The following is a 20,353-nucleotide window of genomic DNA, read 5'->3' as shown; positions in this document are numbered from 1 at the left end:
CAGGACTTTGTGAAGAGCAAATGAGCCGTGTCCATGCAGCTCTCAGTGCGGCCCGACTGGGTGAAGCCTGATGAATGTTGGCTCCGCTACTCTCAGGGCCCCTGATGACAGGGGCGGTGACTGCCATCTCTACTGGCTTGGAGGGGGCAGTGGAGTCGGCTTTCTTCTGTGGGAGATGCTGGGTCCTAATTACCAGGAAGCAGTGGTTTCCCTGGCCTGGGGCACAGCCTGTCCTTCCATTCTTGACCTCATTCTGACTGATGTCTTGACAGTAGGTCTCGGCCTGGGTTTTGGCCTCTCTTTGTTGGTGGCCTCATCCACAGAAAGTCATTTCAAACTATTTGTTGGTGACTGTGCTGCCTGTAGGCTGAGATTCACGGGCAACACTGGCTTAACAGTCCATTAGGAATCGCAGTGGGGAGATCATCGCGCATTATGCAGAGGCAATTGGCACAGCACTGACCAGGGTAGGGGGTGGCAGCTGAAGAGAGAGGTTCATTTAGACACAAAACAACTCCACATCCAGGAGGCAGGGGTCCAGTGCACTGGGCTGTCTTCAACCCTTCAATGCAGACACCGGTGCAGCCGGTGCCCTGGCTGGTGGCCTCTCCTTTCATTATTGAATAAAAAGCTGATAAAACCCAGGAGTTGCGTGGCCTTGCTCGAAAGGCCCAGTGGGCCAGTCAGGCGTCTTTCTTCAGAATTCAAAGCTGAGGCAGTGCTGTCTGTGAGGGGTCTGCGGAAAGGTCCCGGTGTGGATCTGGGGCCGGGGCAGCTGTTCATCTGAGCAGGAAGAGCGGAGTAGCCCTTCCGGAGCAGGGCCGCGAGGGACACCGCACTAACTCTTCCTCTTGTTCTTCACCCTTTCTTCTCACTGTATGTATTTTAGACACAGAGAAAGCTAACTCTCAGAGGCTGTCTGCTCCCGCACACAGGGACAGAGGGGACCTGCAGCTTTCTGGGTCCAGTCCCAGGCCATGGAGACCCTCACCATGCTCCCACTTTTCTTGGTGGTGACACGAGTGGGTGTCTGACACCTGCCCTAGCAGGTGACTTGTTTCAGAGTCCTTTGGCCAACCTGCGGGTGTTCTGCCACTTCTCTCCTCCTGGGTAGAGCGATCACAGGTATTATTTCGCTTGATCCTACACTATCGCTATGAAAAAGGCACGGTCAGCATCATGATTCTATTTTCAGAAGAAGAAACAAAGCCTCAGTTCTGGGCCTAAAACCCAGGCCCCTTCGTTCCCAGTCCAGAGCTTTCCTACATGATCTTCTTGTTCTCCATTACCTTCTACCACCAGGGTAACTGCTGAGTTTGTAAATCCAAGGATCTCAGCCCATCCTGGCCTGTGCTCCCCCTACACACACACACACACACACACACACACACACACACACACACACACACACTCTGCCATACGAACCACTATACCACATCACATCCCTGTCCCTTAGCTGCGGCGGATGCCCAGTGGGCCCGGCAGTAATGCAGCGGCTGCGCTCAGAGGGAAAGCCTTGTGGCCACAGGAAGCAGTTCTGTTCATTCAGTCTCATCTAATTAAGAGTCACTGAACTGTCAGACATCATCTTCTGGATTAGGCATAAAACCAAGACCCCGAATTCTCCAAACTCTGTTGTTGCTCGGGACTCTGCTGTTCCCTGATGCTTGCCTGCCAGCAGGAGTGGAGGGCCTGCCTCCAAAGTGTGGGCTACCCTGAGGTAGGACATACAAAGCCAGGGCTGGGAGGGATGTCCCTGGTTCTGGGATTCAGGGCCACTGGTGTGCTGAAGCCAGTCACGTGCCTGCATCTCTTCCTGTCTGTGCGCAGTGACCTCAGGGTGGTAGCTTACAATGTCATTGTTGGGAGTGTTCACAAGGCAGAGACCAGCAAATGGGTAAACCAGGGCTCCCTCTCTATCTTTCTGGAGAGCCTGTTGTTAAACATCTGCTGGATCGCCACTGCCCAGGAACCGCAGAGGTACCTCGAGAGCCTGCATGGGAGTGTGGGTAGAGGCTGAACAGGTGGAATTGCAGGCCCCTCAGTCACAATGCAACCTGGGCAGCCAGGCTTCTGCCTGTTCCACAGAATAACAGCAGCTGACCTTTCCTGAGCACTGAACATGTGCCCAGTTCTACGCTGAGGCACAAGTATCGACTCAGTTTCTCTTCTTATGACCCTGAGAGAAGGTAGTATAATTAACTGCCTTCTTGCAGTTGAGGAAATGAGGCTCAGAGAGGTCAGGTAACTCCTTCTCATCACAAGCTAATAAGGGTGGCACCAGGATTTGAATTTGGGCAATCTGACTCTTAACCCACACTCTTACTTCTATGCTGTGTTGCTTTTCCACTTCACATTTCATTAGGGAGAAAATTCCCAGGTAAAATATGTTAGAAAATCAACTAACATTTTCACGGAAGTATTAATTGTGAGACATAAATATTCCCTTCCACCCTCTGCACCTGGCTGCCTCTGTCCTGAGATTTATCAGAAGCTACTCGCTCAGAGTTGGCTGAATCAAGAAATGATAAGTAAACTTCACAAACCCTAAACTCACTCCACCCCTTCTGTCTGGTTTTGGGATGGGAGGCTGAGCAGACGCACCTTGGTGGAAGAATCACTCAACTATGCTGAAGATGACATCTAAAGAGAGAAAGACAATCAAGCGCACCATCTGGGCCCGCACACAGCATGGGCTCCCAGGTGGCTGCTGGTGCTGTTCACGCCGGGCTGCCTGGGGCGGAGAAGGTCAGCCAAGGGTGAAGAATGCCTGGGTATGAGCTGAGACCTCAGTGCCTGAAGCCTTCCCACCATTTGTAACCCACTCTGGACAGTCTAACTTTCCTCAAAAAGTCCCAATCCCACCCTCTGGACCTTTAGCCACCCCACATCACTCACGGTTTGCTAAGCAAGCCCCAGGCTTTTTCTCCATCCAATTGAATGAAAAGATGCAACCAGGCCCGGGCTCTCAACTTCGTTTTTACACTTTAGTTCTAATGAAAGCCCCTGCTTCTTAGGTTCTCTCATCTAAAACTGGGATAATGAGCTACTGTATGGGTTATGCTGAGGAGTGTGAGATACCTCATCTAGTGTCCTTAGTGCACTTTGGTTCCTGGCCAGACCTGGATGTGGTCAGCACTGACTGATGGTGGCGCTGCTGTGTTAGTTAGCGCTGTGTCCGTATCCCCTCCTCACCAACGTCCCCACTGTCTCCGCTCTAGGATCACCCTTTCTCGCTCTGTCAAGTTTCACCGGCAAGGCCCCACTCACACTGTGCTACATCCAAGGCTTCTGGGACTCTCCCAGGGAGAGCGGTCTCTTCCTCCACACAGTATGTGACATTGCTTCTATCTTCTAGGAAGACCATGTATACTAGTATTTGATGTCACAGCAGTCTTGGCAAAGTTCCTGGACAATGCCTGCATTATTTAGGGTCATACCATGGCCAGATTCACTCACGTTCTGTTCTCCAGGTCACAGGTGAGTGCTGTGACACCGCTGGCCTCCCTGGCATTTGGGATGTCCAAGGTCTCTCATGTCAAGTGCCAAGCTCCAGCTGGGATTTGACCTGGTATGTTTTCATGTTAGCCATCCCCTTTAGAATCTGCAGGCTACCTTAGCAAGGCCTTCCTGTTGGGGTGGGTGAAAAGAGTTTTCTTCTTGTATATGGTGGTCAAGAGTGTATCTCAGAAACTCTTGCCTCCATTTCTGAAATGCTTAATGGCATCCTAGTGGCTTGGCCCTTCCCAGGCCTTTAAAAAGAGTCATTACTAGTTATCAAATCTTCCTATGTACTAATCACTATGATAAACACAAAATATACAATCTCGTATTTACTCCACATGACATCTCTATGAGATAGACACTATTATCACTATTTTACAGATAAGTTGAGATGAAGAGTAGCAAAGGATGGCCAAGTTCAGACTGCTGGTAAACCGCCTAATGGAGACCTGAGCCTAGAACATCGACTCCAGAGCCAGAGTTCCTAACCAATATGACACTTAGTTTGCCAGGCACCTCTGAAGTTTTTGTTACCTCATGAACTATTTATACAAGGAAACCCACAAATGTTGCAAAAGAAAAGAAAAACTGTTCTGAGATAGGCGCTATTCTTTGAAATAAACAATAATGTCCTCATAAGATATTTTATCTTATTTATTTGAAAACTAGAGGCCCAGTGGGGGAGGCAGGGGGGTGGGGGATGGGGGGAGGGTCCCTCAGTCCGGCCTGCCCCCTCTCACAGTCTGGGAGCCCTCAGGGGTGGGAGGCGACCCGGCGATCAGGGGAAGGCGATGCCCCATCACACTTCTGCTGCTGCCACTGCTGGTAGCACAAGCCTCGGCCAGCCCTGGTTACCTGAGCCTCAGGTGACCCTGGGTGGCTGGGCAGCCACCATCCGAGGCTTGCCTGCACCTCGGGCCGGCCCTGGGCAGCTGGGGGGCTGATGGGACCGAGGGACTCCTGAGGCAGGCACGTGGCAAGGCCGGGCCCGCCTGGAGGTGAGCCCGGCTTTGCCGCATGCCTGCTGCCCCAGCGGGGCTGAGGGGACTGGGTGCCACCATCTGGTGACTGTGGGTGCCGCCATCTTTGAGGGCATGGCAGTCAATTAGCATATTCCCTCCTTATTGACTATGGACACCACCATCTTTGAGGGCGGGGCAGTCAATTAGCATATTCCTTCTTTATTGGCTTGGGCGCCACCATCTTTGAAGGCAGGGCAGTCAATTAGCATATTCCCTCCTTATTGGCTGTGGTCACCTCTATCTTTGCGATGGCATGAGGGTCAATTAACATATTCCCTTTTTATTAGGTAGGATTTAAATCTCTGGTGATGGATAGGACTGATCAAGTTCTATAATTTTTAATAAATGTTCTGGTCTAAGGTGAAAAATAAAGAAAACACCCAACTCAGTAAGTAGTTGAGTCTCATGCAGAATGTTGGGGAGTCAGCCTGCTCCTGTTTAGGGCTCTTGGTCTTGTTTGTCTCCACGTAAGAAGAAAAGTCTCCAGTAGACGGCCCCCAGGAAGCAATCGGGCTGACAGCAAATTCTTCCCAGGGCTCCAGGGGAACTGTTTCAATCTTGAGTTTGCTCAAGCGTCAGGCAAGCTGATTGTTCACCAGTTCCACTCGAATGTGGATTTACTCTGCCCGTGGGTACCCACCTTTCTGTGTAGCTTCTCAGCTTCATCTCCACAAAATACACTGCATGAGGCTGAGAGGCGGCGCCGGCGCCATCTCCCACTTGGAATCACCTGCTCGTTCACTTCCCCGATCTTGCCCCTCGGTGATGCTTCGGTCCATTGTAATTAGTTGTCACATGTTCTCCTTTTCTACCAGACAAGCTCTGTGAGGACCAGCAATTCCCCACTGCGCACACTCACAGACAATTAATAAATGTTGGGGGGATTGATAAATAAATGGTTCTGGCATAGGTCTTTTTCAACTAAGGGATAAACAATGAGGAATATCCTAGGTATATGTGGGAGCATGGATGACCCACACAGAATTTAAAAGGAGCCCTTCCCCTGTGGTTATCTGTACATATATTAACTGGGACTGGTGTCTCCCTGGATCGGCAAATCAGGGTTTGTTCTGTGTCCGGTTCCCATCCCATGAAGAAGGGACTGTTTGGGCTGGCCCCGTGCTCCTCTGCACCCTAATTCCAGGCTTCCCCCTCGAATTTCACCGGCGTTATGCCATTCAGCTGCCAGATTGTTCCAAACAGCAGGGTTCCTGGCAGGTGAGCTCCCCCTCAGTGAGGAACGTAGGCAATTAGCCCAGAAATCCTCCTCCTTTTTCCCTGGGCGCTTTCTTGTGGTGAGTTAGGTCAAGTCATGGTATTTCATTAGGATAATAAAAGGGAGAAAGTCAAACTCTTAGAATGTGAAAGTCGCTCACGTAATAAAAGCTGACTGGTAATTTATGGCTGTTCCACCTGAGGGTGACTTCGGGATCAATACACACTCTAGTTGGACTTCCAGAGACTCAATTCATAGAAGCTCTCAGCGGATCATTAGTGAGCTGTGCCAGCCAGCTCACCTCCCAGAAGGCAACCAGCGACACCCAGCTCATCCCCAGACTGAAAACATCCTGAGCAGAGGGCTGGTTGGGTGGTCTCACTGCCTCCTCACCTCCTTTTCCATCTCAGAGAGAACTTTACCTAACACAGAGTTCGTGCAGCGTGGCCCTTGGGTGGTGCCCATGTCTTTGCAGACTTTGTCCAAATGCTTCCTCATCCATGTGAGGAAGAAGATGTGCATTTCAACACCTTTCTTATATCCAGGGCACTCAGTACCCACGGTCTGAAAGCCTGGCCAGATTTGAAGCCATGAGTTGTGGCTTTCCCAGCTTAGTTCAGATGACCTTGGCCCTCTGCAGTCCACGAACCCTCCCTGATGGGAAAGGTCTGCATAGCCAAGAGCAAGCCTTCTGGGCCCCAGGTGCAGAGTTTGCATGCTGTCTTGACCTTGGCTAGCCAGTCGTCTCCCATCAGGGTTCTAGCCCCTGCGTAGCTGCTGGCCTTTGGGCAGCAGGAAGTACAAAGGGCACACATTACCCAGGGCTTCTTACAAAAGGCTCACCCCTGCACACAATGGATATCTTTTCCAAAAGCCCTGTACTAAACATGTTTTTGTCAGTTACTTCATGTTAAGATTCTGCTCTTTGAGCATCTTCCCCTGTATATGATTCTGTAGTGGGCGTCAGGTGCTGCGGAAATACAGAGGTGATTCATTGATTCTTATCCCCAAAGACTAGCAATCTTAGGGCAGATGTGACAGGAGCACAAATAGCTAGGAACTGCGGTAAAACGTAAGCACCATAATGATGGCGAAAATAAAAGCCTGTAGACATTTAGAGAAGTCATTTCTAGGTGGATGAGATAAATTAATTATACTTAATTTATGTGCTCTACAGTATAGGTGCTTGTACATGAGGTTTGCTTAAAGAGGGTGGTAGGAAGCCCACTTGCTCTGGGTTTTTCTAAGAATAGAGTGTTCTTCTAAATCCACTCCCTGTGCACCCCTGTCACTGGGCCTGGAACCAACAGGCTGCCAGGAGCGCGGAAAGACAAAGAGAAGTGGAGAAGGATGGCCATATAGGAGGGAGGCTCCCGGAGGCCATGCTGACAGGGCTGAGCAGCAGTCTCCCCGGATGCTCCTTGTTGGGGAGACTCTCCAGAGCCTCAGGAAACTGATGGACCTGCAGGTTGATCTCGCAGGCAGTCTTAAATCGATACCCCTGATTGGCAAAACTGGTCCCCATGCTATCAGGAGTGGTGACAGCTTTCAGACGGGGCATAAACTGATAGTTAAAGACCCCTCAGCATTATTCACCAGGGCGGGAGAATTCGTTTCAGTATCCGGGAAAAACAGCCATTTGGATAATTGCATTCTGTTTCCCTGTGTCTCCTCTAACGCATTAGCGGGAGATAATACTCCACATTCCAAGTCCAGAACCATCCCACAGAGCTGCCATTAAACAGCTGTCACCTTCCTCCCCATAACTGGATGCATTTCTCGGCAGGAAGAATGACTCCCTGTATGTGTGCGTGTGTGCGTAGGCCACATCAATCCTGGCACGCAGGAAATGTATCACTGGAGTGAGAGGCAATGCATTACAGTGAGAAAAACATTGGACTAGTTGTCAGGAGACAGGGGTTCTGGACTGGGCTCAGCTATGACTTTTGGTGTAACCTTGGGTAAGTCATTGAATTTCACTGGTGCCTGGGTTTCCTAAGCTTTAATGTGAGGAGACTAGGCTAGGTGATTCCTCTGGGGTCTGCAGTTGGATGTCACCATGTGGTGTCCTTATGAGCAGAGCAGGAGGTCTCCATGACTCTTGCTTTGGGCTGGAAACTCTTAAAACAGATTGGCCACACAATCCTTGGAGACTATGCCCTGTCCACAGCCACCAACCCCAAAGATTAAGGCTGTGGAGGCACTGGGCCCGGTTCTTCTTTGCTCCTCGTTGATCTAAACTACGAAGACAGGTTGCCATTGAAAAAAATTATATTTGGCTCATTCTTTCCTCACTTCATTGTTTTTCATGATCCATATCAGACCTCTGACCCCACTAAAGTAATGGAAAATTAGAGAAGAAAATGATGAAGGAAAGGATGAAAGGGGAGAGGGAGGGATGGATGGGGAGGAGGAGAATTAGAAGAGAATGGGGCGGGGGGACTCCTGGAGAAGGAGCTATTGGAAGGAGGCCAAATGCAGAATGACAGGAGGTTATGGAAATACATGCTGGAGGTTTAAGAAACTCATGTCCCCTTTTCTTTCTTTCCTTATCCCCTTCCTTGCCTCCCTCTTTCCTTCCTTTCCCCCTTTCCTTCCTTATTTCTTTCCCTCCTTCCCTCCCTCCCTCCCTCCCTCTCTCCCTGTCTTCCAATAAACACTTATTAGCACCCAATAATCTGACACACAATATTGTACATAACTATTCTATATGCTAAAGATGGGTAAGGTGTGGTGCTAAACATGAATAAAATTTGAATAAACATGATCCTTACATGCAAGGAGTTTATAGTATTTTAGAAGGAGGCGAGTGTCTGATGTGCGATGAGGTGTGGAAAGACTAATAGGAGGGGTGTGTGCACAGCAAAGGGAATGGGTCAATTCTACTGGGAGAGGGAAGGAGTGTTAGGAGGCCTCATGGAACTGGATGGTCTCATGAGATGAGAGAATTTCTGTGTTCTTCTATTATACAGCGCCCTCTCGATAGCTTTGCAGAATGATCTTCCTTTACTCAGGAAATACTTCCATATTTCCACAGTGCTGTGAAACACCTTTACCTGTATTCGCCGCACTGTGCTGTAATCACTGCCTTCCATGTCTGTCTTACTCACTAGACTTAGTGCTTTAAGACCAGGAGACTTAGCTCAGTTTCCTTTGTATTTATATTGTCTAGGACCTACCTACCACAGTGCCAGCAAACAGGAGATGAAACTCCCCCCCCCCCCGCCAAGCAAACAAAACCCTCTTCTCCCATTTCCTTTCCCTTCCCTTCTGTTTCTTTTGCACCTGCCTCTTCTTCTCTCCAAGGTCCCCAGTAGAAATGGGTTAGCCTAAGTTTCTCTTTCACACTGGCTGTCTAGAATGTTTTTCTCAGAGCGTGGGGTTGCAGGGCTCTCTTCCCAGGCAGAGCCTGGTGTGTTACTAACAACAAGTCAGTGGCTCTCAGGAATGTCTCTCCTCTGGGAGTACAGACCACACTTTGGCTTTCTTTTTCCTGGGGGGCCTTCATCCATTGCTGCTGGGCTATTTCTTAGAAAAGAACATATCCAGGCAACTGGAGGCGTGGCCTTTTCCACCAAGTGGTGCCTCTTTGAGCTCACACCACTCGGCCCCAAAGAGGTTGGGCTCTTGACTTGAAAGTGAAGGTGGAAGTCATCTGGCCTTGACTCACACCCTCATGAATCCATCACCTCTACCAGGATGTGTATTCTAGGTCTATGAGCTCATGGACTACCACCACCTCTGGATCTAAGATGCAGTTCTACATGGTTGTCTAGATTGTAGTTGGCTTGGCCTACATACAGGTTACTCAGTCTATATTTTTCTGAGGGAATGGGGTCTTTTCATCTTTGTATACAAGTCCAGGGACCTCAGTGAAGGACACATTTAAAATAATTAAAGCTAATAATTCTTCATCATTTCCACCTCTGAAAGCAGGATTCTTGGAAAGCTAGTACAATCTGAGTCAACAACTCAGACTCAGGCATCTCTTCAGAAAAGTTATTAAGAAGGGTATGGTGGACACCAGTTGCAATCTCTTTGTGAAGAGCATCAGGAGACTATAATACTTTAGCTGGAAACTGAGGTAACTCTGGCAAGATTTGGGACTCTCTTATATATGGGACCTTCTTCTTCCTCTTCCTCTCATTTTGGGAGTGATATTATGAAACTCTAATGGTGCCACTGAAATAAGTCTAAGTTCTTAAATATGCCACCCAATCTCATAATCCCTCATTATTATGGGCTATAAAGAGAATCAAAATGGGAAAAATCGAAACATTACTGAGTTAGTGTTTTACATTGAACTGGAGACTTTCATGATCACAGACTGATTAAAGGGAGGCTTTCTCTCCATATACATATGTCTCAGATAGCTTCCCAACCTCCATCACAGACACCTGGTGTATTCAGACCAGGAAAAAAATGCCCAGCTTGAGTACAATAATACCCAGGAGGGCCGACAGGCTTTGGTTTCAGGAATGTCTCCCCATGGCCTCCTGGGAAAGGAAATGGTGCAGCTAGAAGCATGGAGGCATCTCTGAGATGAGGGCAGGGCTTGAGATGGAGAAGGGCCAGCTAAGGAGTTCAGCTCACCATGGGCTTCATGTCCGTGCTCAGGAAAGCTGGGAGCCCTAACACGTTTGCACTAAGAGGAAACTGTGCTGATAGAAATCCTGCCAGTTCTCTCTGAGGGACACACTGTCCTTGAGGAAAGAGCCAACCATCATCTTTACATGTGTCCTAGTTTTCATTGTCAAAGAAACTGAAGCCCTACTCAGGCATCCCTGCCACTCTCTTCCTCAGAATATGGACGGTGGAGAGCTGGGGCTCAGGGCAGTGGTTAGATGATTAGAGAAGGTGAGCCTGTGAGGAGCCCTGTTAGGGGAGTGAGGTCTGTGCATTTTCTACCGGGGGCTTGGCCTGGTGGGATGGGGGAAGGAGGGAAAGACCAGAAAGATTGAGGGGACTTGCAGCAAAATGACATGTGTCCCTGGGTGAGCTCTGGGCTCTTCAATAGATCAGGCTAGTAGAGGGGACAGCCAAGAGTTTGTGGATAGACAGCACAAAATTAAGTTCTTAAATATGCCACCCAATCTCATAATCCTCATTATTATGGGCTATAAACAGAATGATGAAGAATTACTAATTTTAAATCTTCCCAACCAGAATCTGATGGTTCAGAATTCTTTCCTTTCCATTCTCCTTCCCATTCCTCTTGGGGGTGAGAAACATGGGAGGCTTCTGTGCCACCTGATAAGAGCTATCCATTCTGGCCTCTGCAGAACCACTCCCTCTTGGTCTCTGGTCATCAGGCAAACCCTGTGAGTCCTGTCTGCAGGTCATCTAGTCCATACAGATCACTCCCACTCCATCCACAAGTTCTCTGCAGGTCTGCCCACACCATCTAGGCCACCTCTGGGCCCCTGCCAGGAAGACACTGAGACTCAACACTGGGAGACACTCTCATGCTGCGATGTAGGGAGAGGCTGGTCATGAGAGGCTGGTCACAAACATTTGAGAAGGGAAATGATGAGTATGCCTTTATTTATTTACCACACAGCATAAATAACTGCTATAACTCTGTGAATTGAGTAAATGCTTTGGCATTACATACAGCCACAGGTTAGGGTGGAGAGAGAAATGGACAAAGGGGCCATGCTAGGGGGAAGATGGCAGTGAAAGGAGGACAGCCCTCTAACGTTAGTATGCATACATATTAGGGAGAGAGCATGTGAAAGCCAGCACGTAAGAGTTTGTATCTGTGCACTAGCAACAAAGAGAGACGGTACGATAAAATGCAAATAGAGACCATCTCTCCTTATAATTTTCTGCTTTCTGTTCTAATCCAAATAATGTAATCCTAGGAATGTCTCCCCCCAGCTTTATACACTCAGAGCCCAAATCCACAGGCAGAGGCTTTAGGCTCCTCACAGTCTCCTTGATCTTGGGGAGTAGAGTGTAGGGAATGAGTCCTAGGCCTCCCAATCAAAGTGACCCTCTCTGGAGTGACCTACTGCTCTTCCCACCTGGGACAACTCGTTCACCTGCCCTGCTGTGGGCTTCTGAACCATTCACCTCCACAGAGGCTGCCTCAGCATTGGTGAGCTGATTAGAGCCAATGTTTTCATTATATTCAGATTTCATAGGTGACTGAAAGGATCAGCTTATAAAAGCAAAAGAAAGTTGAGGCATTCAACCTCTCTGGGCCTTTTAAGACAACAGACTATTATGTTCATGTGAATTTCCAGGAAGAAACCTCTAATTAAAGCTTATTGCCTCTCAGCTGCCATTGGCCCGCTATGTGGCTCGTCCTTCCTGTTCATTAGAGCAAAAAGGCATCCTAGTGAGGAGGTAGCCTCATGGAGCCCATGCTCACCTTCCGGCCCAGGCCCCCTGTGAGCTGGGGAGGATCCCAGTGCTGCCATGATAGCCCCATCACCCCCCCTACGTGTGACTTGGGATTCAGACAGGATATTACATGCCTGTTCTTGAAGGAAATGATAAGACCCTGGTCTACCAGTTGCATGAATGATTAATGAGGGATAATTAGTCAATGTTTGTTAAGCATTTTATAGACACAAAATGCTGGCTAAGAGCTAAATGAAAGAGCAGAAGCAGCAACATCCAAAAGGCTGTACACCTACCCAAATGCTACACAGAGAATCCCAGAATGTTGGGTGGAGGGAAGGAGGGATCACCGAGCAATTGCCCTGTGGTTTCCAAGCTGTGATTTCAGGGCCTTCTGGACAGGTGCCCTGCAACTGCCTCCCAGTGTTTCCTCCCCAATACATCACAGCTGGGAAGGCAAACTAAAGGTCCACAAAACCGTGTTTGCAGCATAACTTGAAGGCAAATAATGCCCCAAACTTCAAAATAACCATTAGTAAAGGGAAAAAAAGCATTGTATCCCATCCTCCCAGCCTATGCCATCAGCCAGCAAGCAGCTTCCTCAGCCCTTGTGCTTGGCCCTCCACTCTGGAGGATGTCGGTGTTTGGGTCCCACAGCTCCAGATGTGGGGAGGTCTGTCCAGGGGTCTGGGCAGAGCAGAACTAAAATGTCTCCCAGCTCTTCAGATACAAGTTTAGTACCTCTCCTGATATCTCTCTTTTTTTTTTAAAAAAATATATTTTATTGATTTTTACAGAGAGGAAGGGAGAGGAATAGAGAGTTAGAAACATCGATGAGAGAAACATTGATCAGCTGCCTCCTGCACACCTCCTACTGGGTATGTGCCCGCAACCAAGGTACATGCCCTTGACTGGAATCGCACCTGGGACCCTTGAGTCTGCAGGCCTACGCTCTATCCACTGAGCCAAACGAGTTAGAGCTCCTGGTGTCTCTCTTCAAGCAAAACAAAACAAAATAGGAAAACCAAACCAAACCAACTCTGAGATCAATTCTGTCCTCGGGAAAATTTAAGAAGCTGTAGGCCAATGCACAGGGGACTTTAAAATCTAATATTTGCTTAGTCTGACCCTGACCTTGACCTCAGTTTTAGGAACTGAACCCTTCTCTGCCTGATTTGGTGGGTTAAGCCCCAATGCTGGTCTCTGGTGTCACTTTGGGACTCTGCTTACCATCCACTCACCTGTCACTTGCAGTGAGAGGATAACTGTTCTCTGGCTCAGCTTCCAGGAAGGCGCTCCCAAGCCTGGCTCCTTCCCTCACCCATGTCCCCCGTCTTCCTGGAGCGGTGCTTCCCCAGCATCTCCTTTGATGTGCCCCAAATGGCAGAGAGGGGTGAAGCCACCTCCCAGAATCTGGGGATCACTATGAGCAGACAGTGTCTTTAAAGCCCACACTTTATCTTAAAATTTGTGTGTAGTTTGCATTAAAGTGCAATATATAGCCATGCTGGTTTTCATATAAAAATGTCCCTCCACTCCAATCTTCTGGTAAAACCAAAGCTCTGTGGACTCTGGGTTTTCACATTCCCAGAACACCACTACTTATCCTCAAGGTCTAAGAATCACTGGCCCCACTTGATCCTAACCCACTGGTTGGATCCTGGCCCCTCTTAACTTGCCCACAGCCAATGCCTTTGGCCAATTCCTGTGTGGCTGAGGCGTTGGAGGCAGCCTGGTCTCAGACCTGTGGGGCAGAACACGGAGAGCAGACTTTCCTTCCCTCCTCCAGCAAACATCCTTAAGCCTCACCAAGCCTCCTGAGTTGAGCAATTTACTGCTGACTCAGTGTTTCTTGATGACTCATATCAACTGTTTGAACCATGGTCAGTTAAGTCGCAAAGCCACTGGGTGACTCAAGAAGGGGCAGAACTAACCCTGGCTGATTTCCCACTAGGATGCAGACACCATGTCACACTATCATACTTAACTCACACGGACCAGGATGGGTACCACTGTCTTCATTTCATCCATGAATTATTTAATACTATAGGATGTAATGGACACGTAGCACGAAAGCAACTGAGGTAGGATTTAAACCCATGCTTTTCTTACGAAAATCCTGTTCTCCTTCCACTGTCCATCTGCTGCATCTTTTTGCCCATTTCACTCATTAAGGCCTCCATCAAAGAATGAAAGACACAGAGACAGGAGGTGAGGTTGGGATGTATGAATTCTGCCATCAGCTTCAGAAACATGAAGAGGGTATGGGAGAGGTAGTGGATTGAAACCAATGTCTAAACTGACATGTCTCTTATCATCTATGGAAAGAATTTATCTTGGTCCACCTTGCTCTTCTCATAGCCATAGATTTGACAGAATGGTTGTAAGAGGGGCCTTAGAGATCTACAGAGGGAACACAGCTTCACCAAGCCCCTCATTTATCACCAGCGAGAGTTCTGGTCTTATTAATAACTGGGGTTTAATCTTCTACATTCAAAGAGACTCCCATTACCCAAAACAATAATTTTTAAAATTACCCCGCAGTGTGTCAATCGCATATTGAATACTAAGAGTTACTTAAAGCTAATAAATGCTTTTAGAAATTATTTGAACATTTGATGAATTAAAAGTTATGAAATATTTATAAGCAGTAACAACACCATTTAGCACCATTAATAAAATAAATACATTAGAGAGAATGAAATTCATTACTATTTTACCATTAGACATTGATGTCAATGACTGAATATTGCTCCAAATTACTTGTAAAATAGACCAATTATTTCAGTGTGATTAATCTTTTCAATTATTTCTTTTATGTAGTTGTAATTTGAAAGTAATTTTCTCGTGGGAGTACAATGACCTCAGCACACTAGGTCCTTATTTATTTATATTTAAAAACCTTGGTGTCTGCCCCCCATTTCTGGGTGATTTCCAGCGGTCAGATATTTAAAATAGTTGCCCAAGCAATCATTATTGTTCCTAAGCATTTTTTATTGGCTTTATTAGTGATTATGAATAAGCCCTCCCAAAATTAGAGACTCTCTGCCACCAGCAGTAACATTAGCAGAAAAAGGAGGGACTAGCAAAATCCTTTCCTTGTTCCACCAGCTATGGCCCTGCTGTGTTAGACCCTGAGCTCAGTCTGAGGAAGGCCACATGGTAAGCAGGTTGAAGGACTTCTAGGCTCTTCCCTGGCCTCCAACCATCCCCACAGGATTAAACAGTCCTATTCCTTTTCATTACATAATGAATTTTGTGTACCCTGACACACAAAAAAAATGACTTTATTAGAGATAAAAGCATAGATCATAGGGAGTAGGGAAGAGAACTCTGCAGCTGCCTTCAAAATCAGAACGTGGATCCGGGCTGTTAGGCTCTGTTGGGAAGGTGGTAACCTTTCCCTGGCCCATCGGCTCGGACAGAGCCCAGACAGAAAGTGAGATGTGGGAGTGAGCCTGCAAGCACACCTGGGTAGTTGTGCAGGATTAGTCATCCCTGGTTCCAGAGAGAGGGCATTCAGCTCAGTCAGGGCCACAGGACAGAGAGGGCAACAGTATTGATTGTATCAAGCTCTGTGCCAGGGGTTCTACACACAATATCAGTTTCAATTCCCCAACAAACCTATAATTATGTATTATTAGCCCCATCTACTGATGAAAAAATTGAAACTCATAGACTTTAAAAAACTCTTCTAAGCTCAAGAGGGTGGTCAGTGATGGAGCTGGGATTCCACCCTCATTCTGTCTTATTACAAAGCCTCAATCTCTCTCCTACCCTGTAACAGGAATATCTTCCCTCAGTGCAGACCAGGAGAAAAGAACTGGTAGTTTTTAGTAGTTTGAGTGCAGAGATTAAAAAAGAAGACATAGTCTTTGATTCCAGGAACTTAGCATCTATTGAGTGAGGCACATAAATAACTCTGATAAGAAGTAAACTGTTCTAAAATAGAAATGCCTTACACATCCACACTGACCCCTTCACACCCCTTGGTGACCACAAGAGTCCAAGCTAGAGAAGGAGTGCAGAGAACATCTGCTTCCCCATGGAGCCCATCTGTTCTTGGACCTGGAGCCTCTGATGGGAGGTAGCTGGACCATTAGGATCTTCCTAAGTCTCTTGACCAATCCACCTTCCCTAGAGAACCAGAGGCAGACTGCTTTTCTCCCTCTGCTAAGAATATGTCCTGCCAGAGGAAACACTTTCTGGATCATTAGAGAAAGTAAGAGAGGTCAACTCTCTTGGTTTCATAAGTGTAGAGAAGCAGACAAGAAACAGGTCTTTTAAACTCTACAACAGACTCGCTGCAAATGCAACATAAACTATAGAGGAACAATTTTGTAGGTGAAAGGGAGTTGTAGGGTAAGGAAGAAAAAAATGTGCAGAACTCGGTGAGATCCTTGATCAAAGGTACAAATAATTTTTTTGCAGGAGTAATTGTGCTGAGCCTGGAGATTTGTAGGCTCATTCCCTTCTCGTGATGTTGCTCAAATAAGGTTGCCAATTCTGGGAAATGATACCCTCTCCCTGTCACATTCCTGTAAACTAGCTCCCTCTTGGCCTCTTTTGGACGGTACATAGGTCCTTGACATCTGCGAGGATTGATGATGTCCAGAGGCACTCACAAATCCCCAAGTTCGTGAGTGCGGAAACGTTTGTGCAAGCTCCTGGCTTACTCCCAAACCGCATGTTTCCTGTACATTGCCTCACATCACAGGTTAACCACCCTTTCAACTTGAACTGAATTTCAATCTATCACATTATGGTGATTTTTCTGTCCCCCACACATAAACCAGTTTTGATTAAAGAAAAAAAAAAGTACACACTTTGTAAGTTCTTGCAAAACTAGCGATGAGTGAAGAGACAGAGCACAAGACGCTGGGAGGTCAGTTCCCCACCTAAGGGAGTCTCTTTCACACACAAGCTCCAAGAGGCATGAGATTTAACACCGGACCTCTACATGCAACAGACGGCTGTATGTTAAGGGCCTTCATGGTTGTTCATGAACAGTCTCCAGCGGTTCTCAACCTGTGGGTCGTGAACAATGAAAATACATCCTGCATATCAGATATTTACATTATGATTCATAACAGTAGCAAAATTATAGTTATGAAGTAGCAACGAAAATAATTTTATGGTTGGGGGTCACCACAACATGAGGAACTGTATTAAAGGGTCACGGCATTAGGAAGGTTGAGAACCACTGGAAGACTTTAGGTCTGTGAGTGCCACAGGTTTCCTTCTTGTTCACATGTCATTCTTGGGCTTCTAAGACCACACATTCCTTGGCACAGGTGAGAGCTCCCTCCCAGGGTACCTCTGGGCAGAGAAGACCCAGCAGGAGAATAGCAGTAATGAAATCAACTTCCTCCCGAAGATTCTCCTGTACCCGTCTCTATACCCTCTGCATGTGGAAACAACAAAGAACGTTTATAGTCATGAAGCGAGGCCTTCTGAAGATCAAGGGAAGATCAACCTCATCTACAGGGTAGGGCAAAAGAAGGTTTACAGTTGTGATATGCAAAACACAGAGTTCATTTGTGTATTATTGTTTATTAATTATTGTATTATTTTCCATGCAAACAGCTATAAACTTCCTTTTGCCCCACCCTGTGTCTACTTATGATCCATTGCATTCTGCTTACCAATCAGAATTGAGGTAATAGCTAATAAAGAGATACATATAAAATATGATTTTGAAGATAGGAATACAAAATAAAAAATTCTGTAGAGGGAGGGAGAAGTAGACATCAAAAAACTACATAGATAGAATTACGGTGATATAGTTCAGACTTTCCTGGTTAAAAAAAAAAAAAGGCAGAAAAAAACCCAACCCAATCAATTATGCTTCAGGAGAGAGATGGCATCTCAAAATAAATTCACAGTCAGGGACTTAAGCCAAAGGAATTCAATGACACAGTGGACCATGCTCCAATGGTTTGTACAAAATAAGTGAAAAATTTGACATATAACCATTTCCCATGTTGTTTCTAAATAATAGCTTAAACCAAATCATTAAAAAATACTTAATATAAGTTTTGCCTCAGGAAAAACAAAGTATAATAATCATTATCAAGTTGGCGGGGTGAGGAGTTGGAAGAGCTGGCAGAATGTGGGTAATTACTGAAACTGGGTGGGGGGTTTCTGATGATTCGTTGCATTATTCTATTCATTTGTGTACATTTGAAATTTTCCACCATAAAAATCTAAGGAAGATGGTGAAATCATTCAGCAACCAGAGAATTGAAGCTAATATGTTATCTAATGAAGACTATATTCTGTGCGATGAAGTTTTAAGTTAGGCAGATATAATGTTATATTAGATCTTTGAAAACCAACCATCTGGGCTGTGAAGCACTTGATGTTCAGAATCAGCCCTAAGCACTGTAGACTTTTCTAGATAAACGCGCACATTCCCAGCTAATCATGGTGGTGGTTACTGACACACTTGAGACAGCAAGCTATGGAGGAGTGAAGGGGCAAGCCAGACCCAGTTACCTTCACTGCAGTTCTTCAGGGCAAAGAAGTCCACTGCGGACAAGCTTCGGTTTCCACTTGAGATGTACTCCAGGGCCACTCGGAACGGGTTCTCTGGGCGCCCAATTCTTCCCTGCAGCACCGTCCAGCTGGTGGCATAGAAAGCGAGGGAGAAGCACAGAAAACAGTGATGAGAAGCAGGCCTAACCTGCAGAGAGGGACTGCCCTGCAGTGGCGTCAGGGCCCACACTCCAAGGGCATTGCCAACAGGAGATGGAGCCCTACATGGCTTGCAGGAGAGCGGCCCTGAAAGCAGCACATGGACATTTGTTCCTGTCTTGTCCAGCTATCTCAGAGACCCAATATTTAAACCCACTGTGGCCACTGGTGGTTCCTCCCCCGCCCCCCCCCCACATTCTCTTTAGGCAGTTACAGACCTGTGAGATATTTCAGTAGCTTGTCTTACAGGAAAAGATATATATACTTGAGAAAACCTGGCAGCAGAGGGAAGGAACAGCCTTTAAACCATTTATCTGTCTATTTATAATTATCTCTGGAAAGAATGCTTGGTTTTCAGAATTTTATCTGATCCCAAAGTCTCAGAATCCTCAGGTTTGCTATGTAGTTACTTAAGGAAAGCTTGCAAGGGCTATTTATTTACTGCAGGAAAATTAAAGTGCACCGAAGCATGTATTTTGGGGTAAAAGTACCTAAGATTGACGTGGATTCTGCAAAAAGGTGCAAACAGAAAAAGACAAAAGCAGGTCAAACAGCAAGCTTTGCATCCACCTATCACCAAGGACACTGCCACGGTAGGGTAACAGAGAATCTGCTAAATGAACATTTTCACACCTCACTCAGGCGATTAACGTCTGGGAACAGCCTCTGTCACTGATTGGAACATCAAATTTGCTTCCCAACAATGATTCAGGTTCTTAAAGAAATATATAGTTATTTTGACAATTTGTGTGGAGAATGAAAATTATATGGACTAGTTCATATTTTCTTTCCTTTCAAAAAATAATTTTATTGAGGTGTAATTGACATACAAGAGTACATGTACTAAATGTATAATTTGATGGCTTCAAATGTATAAATTGATGAGTTTTGCTATATGTATGCAGTAATCTGCCCTTATCCATGGTTTTGCTTTCTATAGTTACAGTTACCAATATGAAATGGAAAATTCCAGAAATAAACAATGCATAAGTTTTAAATTGTGTGTTGTTCTGAGTAGCTTGATGAAATCTTGCACTGGCCTGCTCTGTCCACCCAGGATGTGAATCATCCTTTTGTGAAGCGTATTCATGCTGTATACACTGCCCTCCCATTAGTCACTTGGCAGCCATCTGGGTTATCAGACCGACTGTCATGGTATCGTAGTGCTGTGCTCAAGTCACCCTTATTTTACTTAGTAACAGCCCCAAAGCCATTCAGATAACTTTTATTACACCAAATCGTTATAATTGTTCGATTTTTATTATGTTATTGGTGTTGATCTCTTACTGTGCCTAATTTATAAATTAAACTGTATCATGGATATGTACAGAAAAAACAGAATATATATAAGGTTCAGTACTATCTGCGATTTCGGACATCCACTTGGAACATACACCTGCAGATAACAGGGGACTCTGTACATGAACTCATCACAGTGTTTTATATGGACTGACCACTAGGTTGGGCTTAGGTATAGTAGTGCAAATGCTAAGGAATTCAGGGAAAGGCTAGCTTTCTGTTTTAAAACATTTAAAGCATCCTCCCCCACAAGTGTAAAGTGATGCTT

General features: G+C 46.4%; 1 protein-coding gene across 1 annotated transcript in view; it reads right to left on the bottom strand.

Moving 5' to 3' along the window:
• LOC118669458 (ALK tyrosine kinase receptor-like) overlaps positions 1 to 20,353 on the bottom strand; it is a 172,817-nt gene that overhangs the window by 36,355 nt on the left and 116,109 nt on the right. The window contains exon 2 of the mRNA XM_036335550.1: positions 18,589 to 18,716. Within this exon, the coding sequence (XP_036191443.1) occupies positions 18,589 to 18,716 (128 nt within the window). The remainder of the gene's footprint in view (positions 1 to 18,588; positions 18,717 to 20,353) is intronic.

This window comes from Myotis myotis, unplaced genomic scaffold (assembly GCF_014108235.1).
Source record: "Myotis myotis isolate mMyoMyo1 unplaced genomic scaffold, mMyoMyo1.p scaffold_m19_p_14, whole genome shotgun sequence".
NCBI lineage: Eukaryota > Metazoa > Chordata > Mammalia > Chiroptera > Vespertilionidae > Myotis > Myotis myotis.
This window is presented reverse-complemented; position numbering and strand designations above follow the sequence as displayed.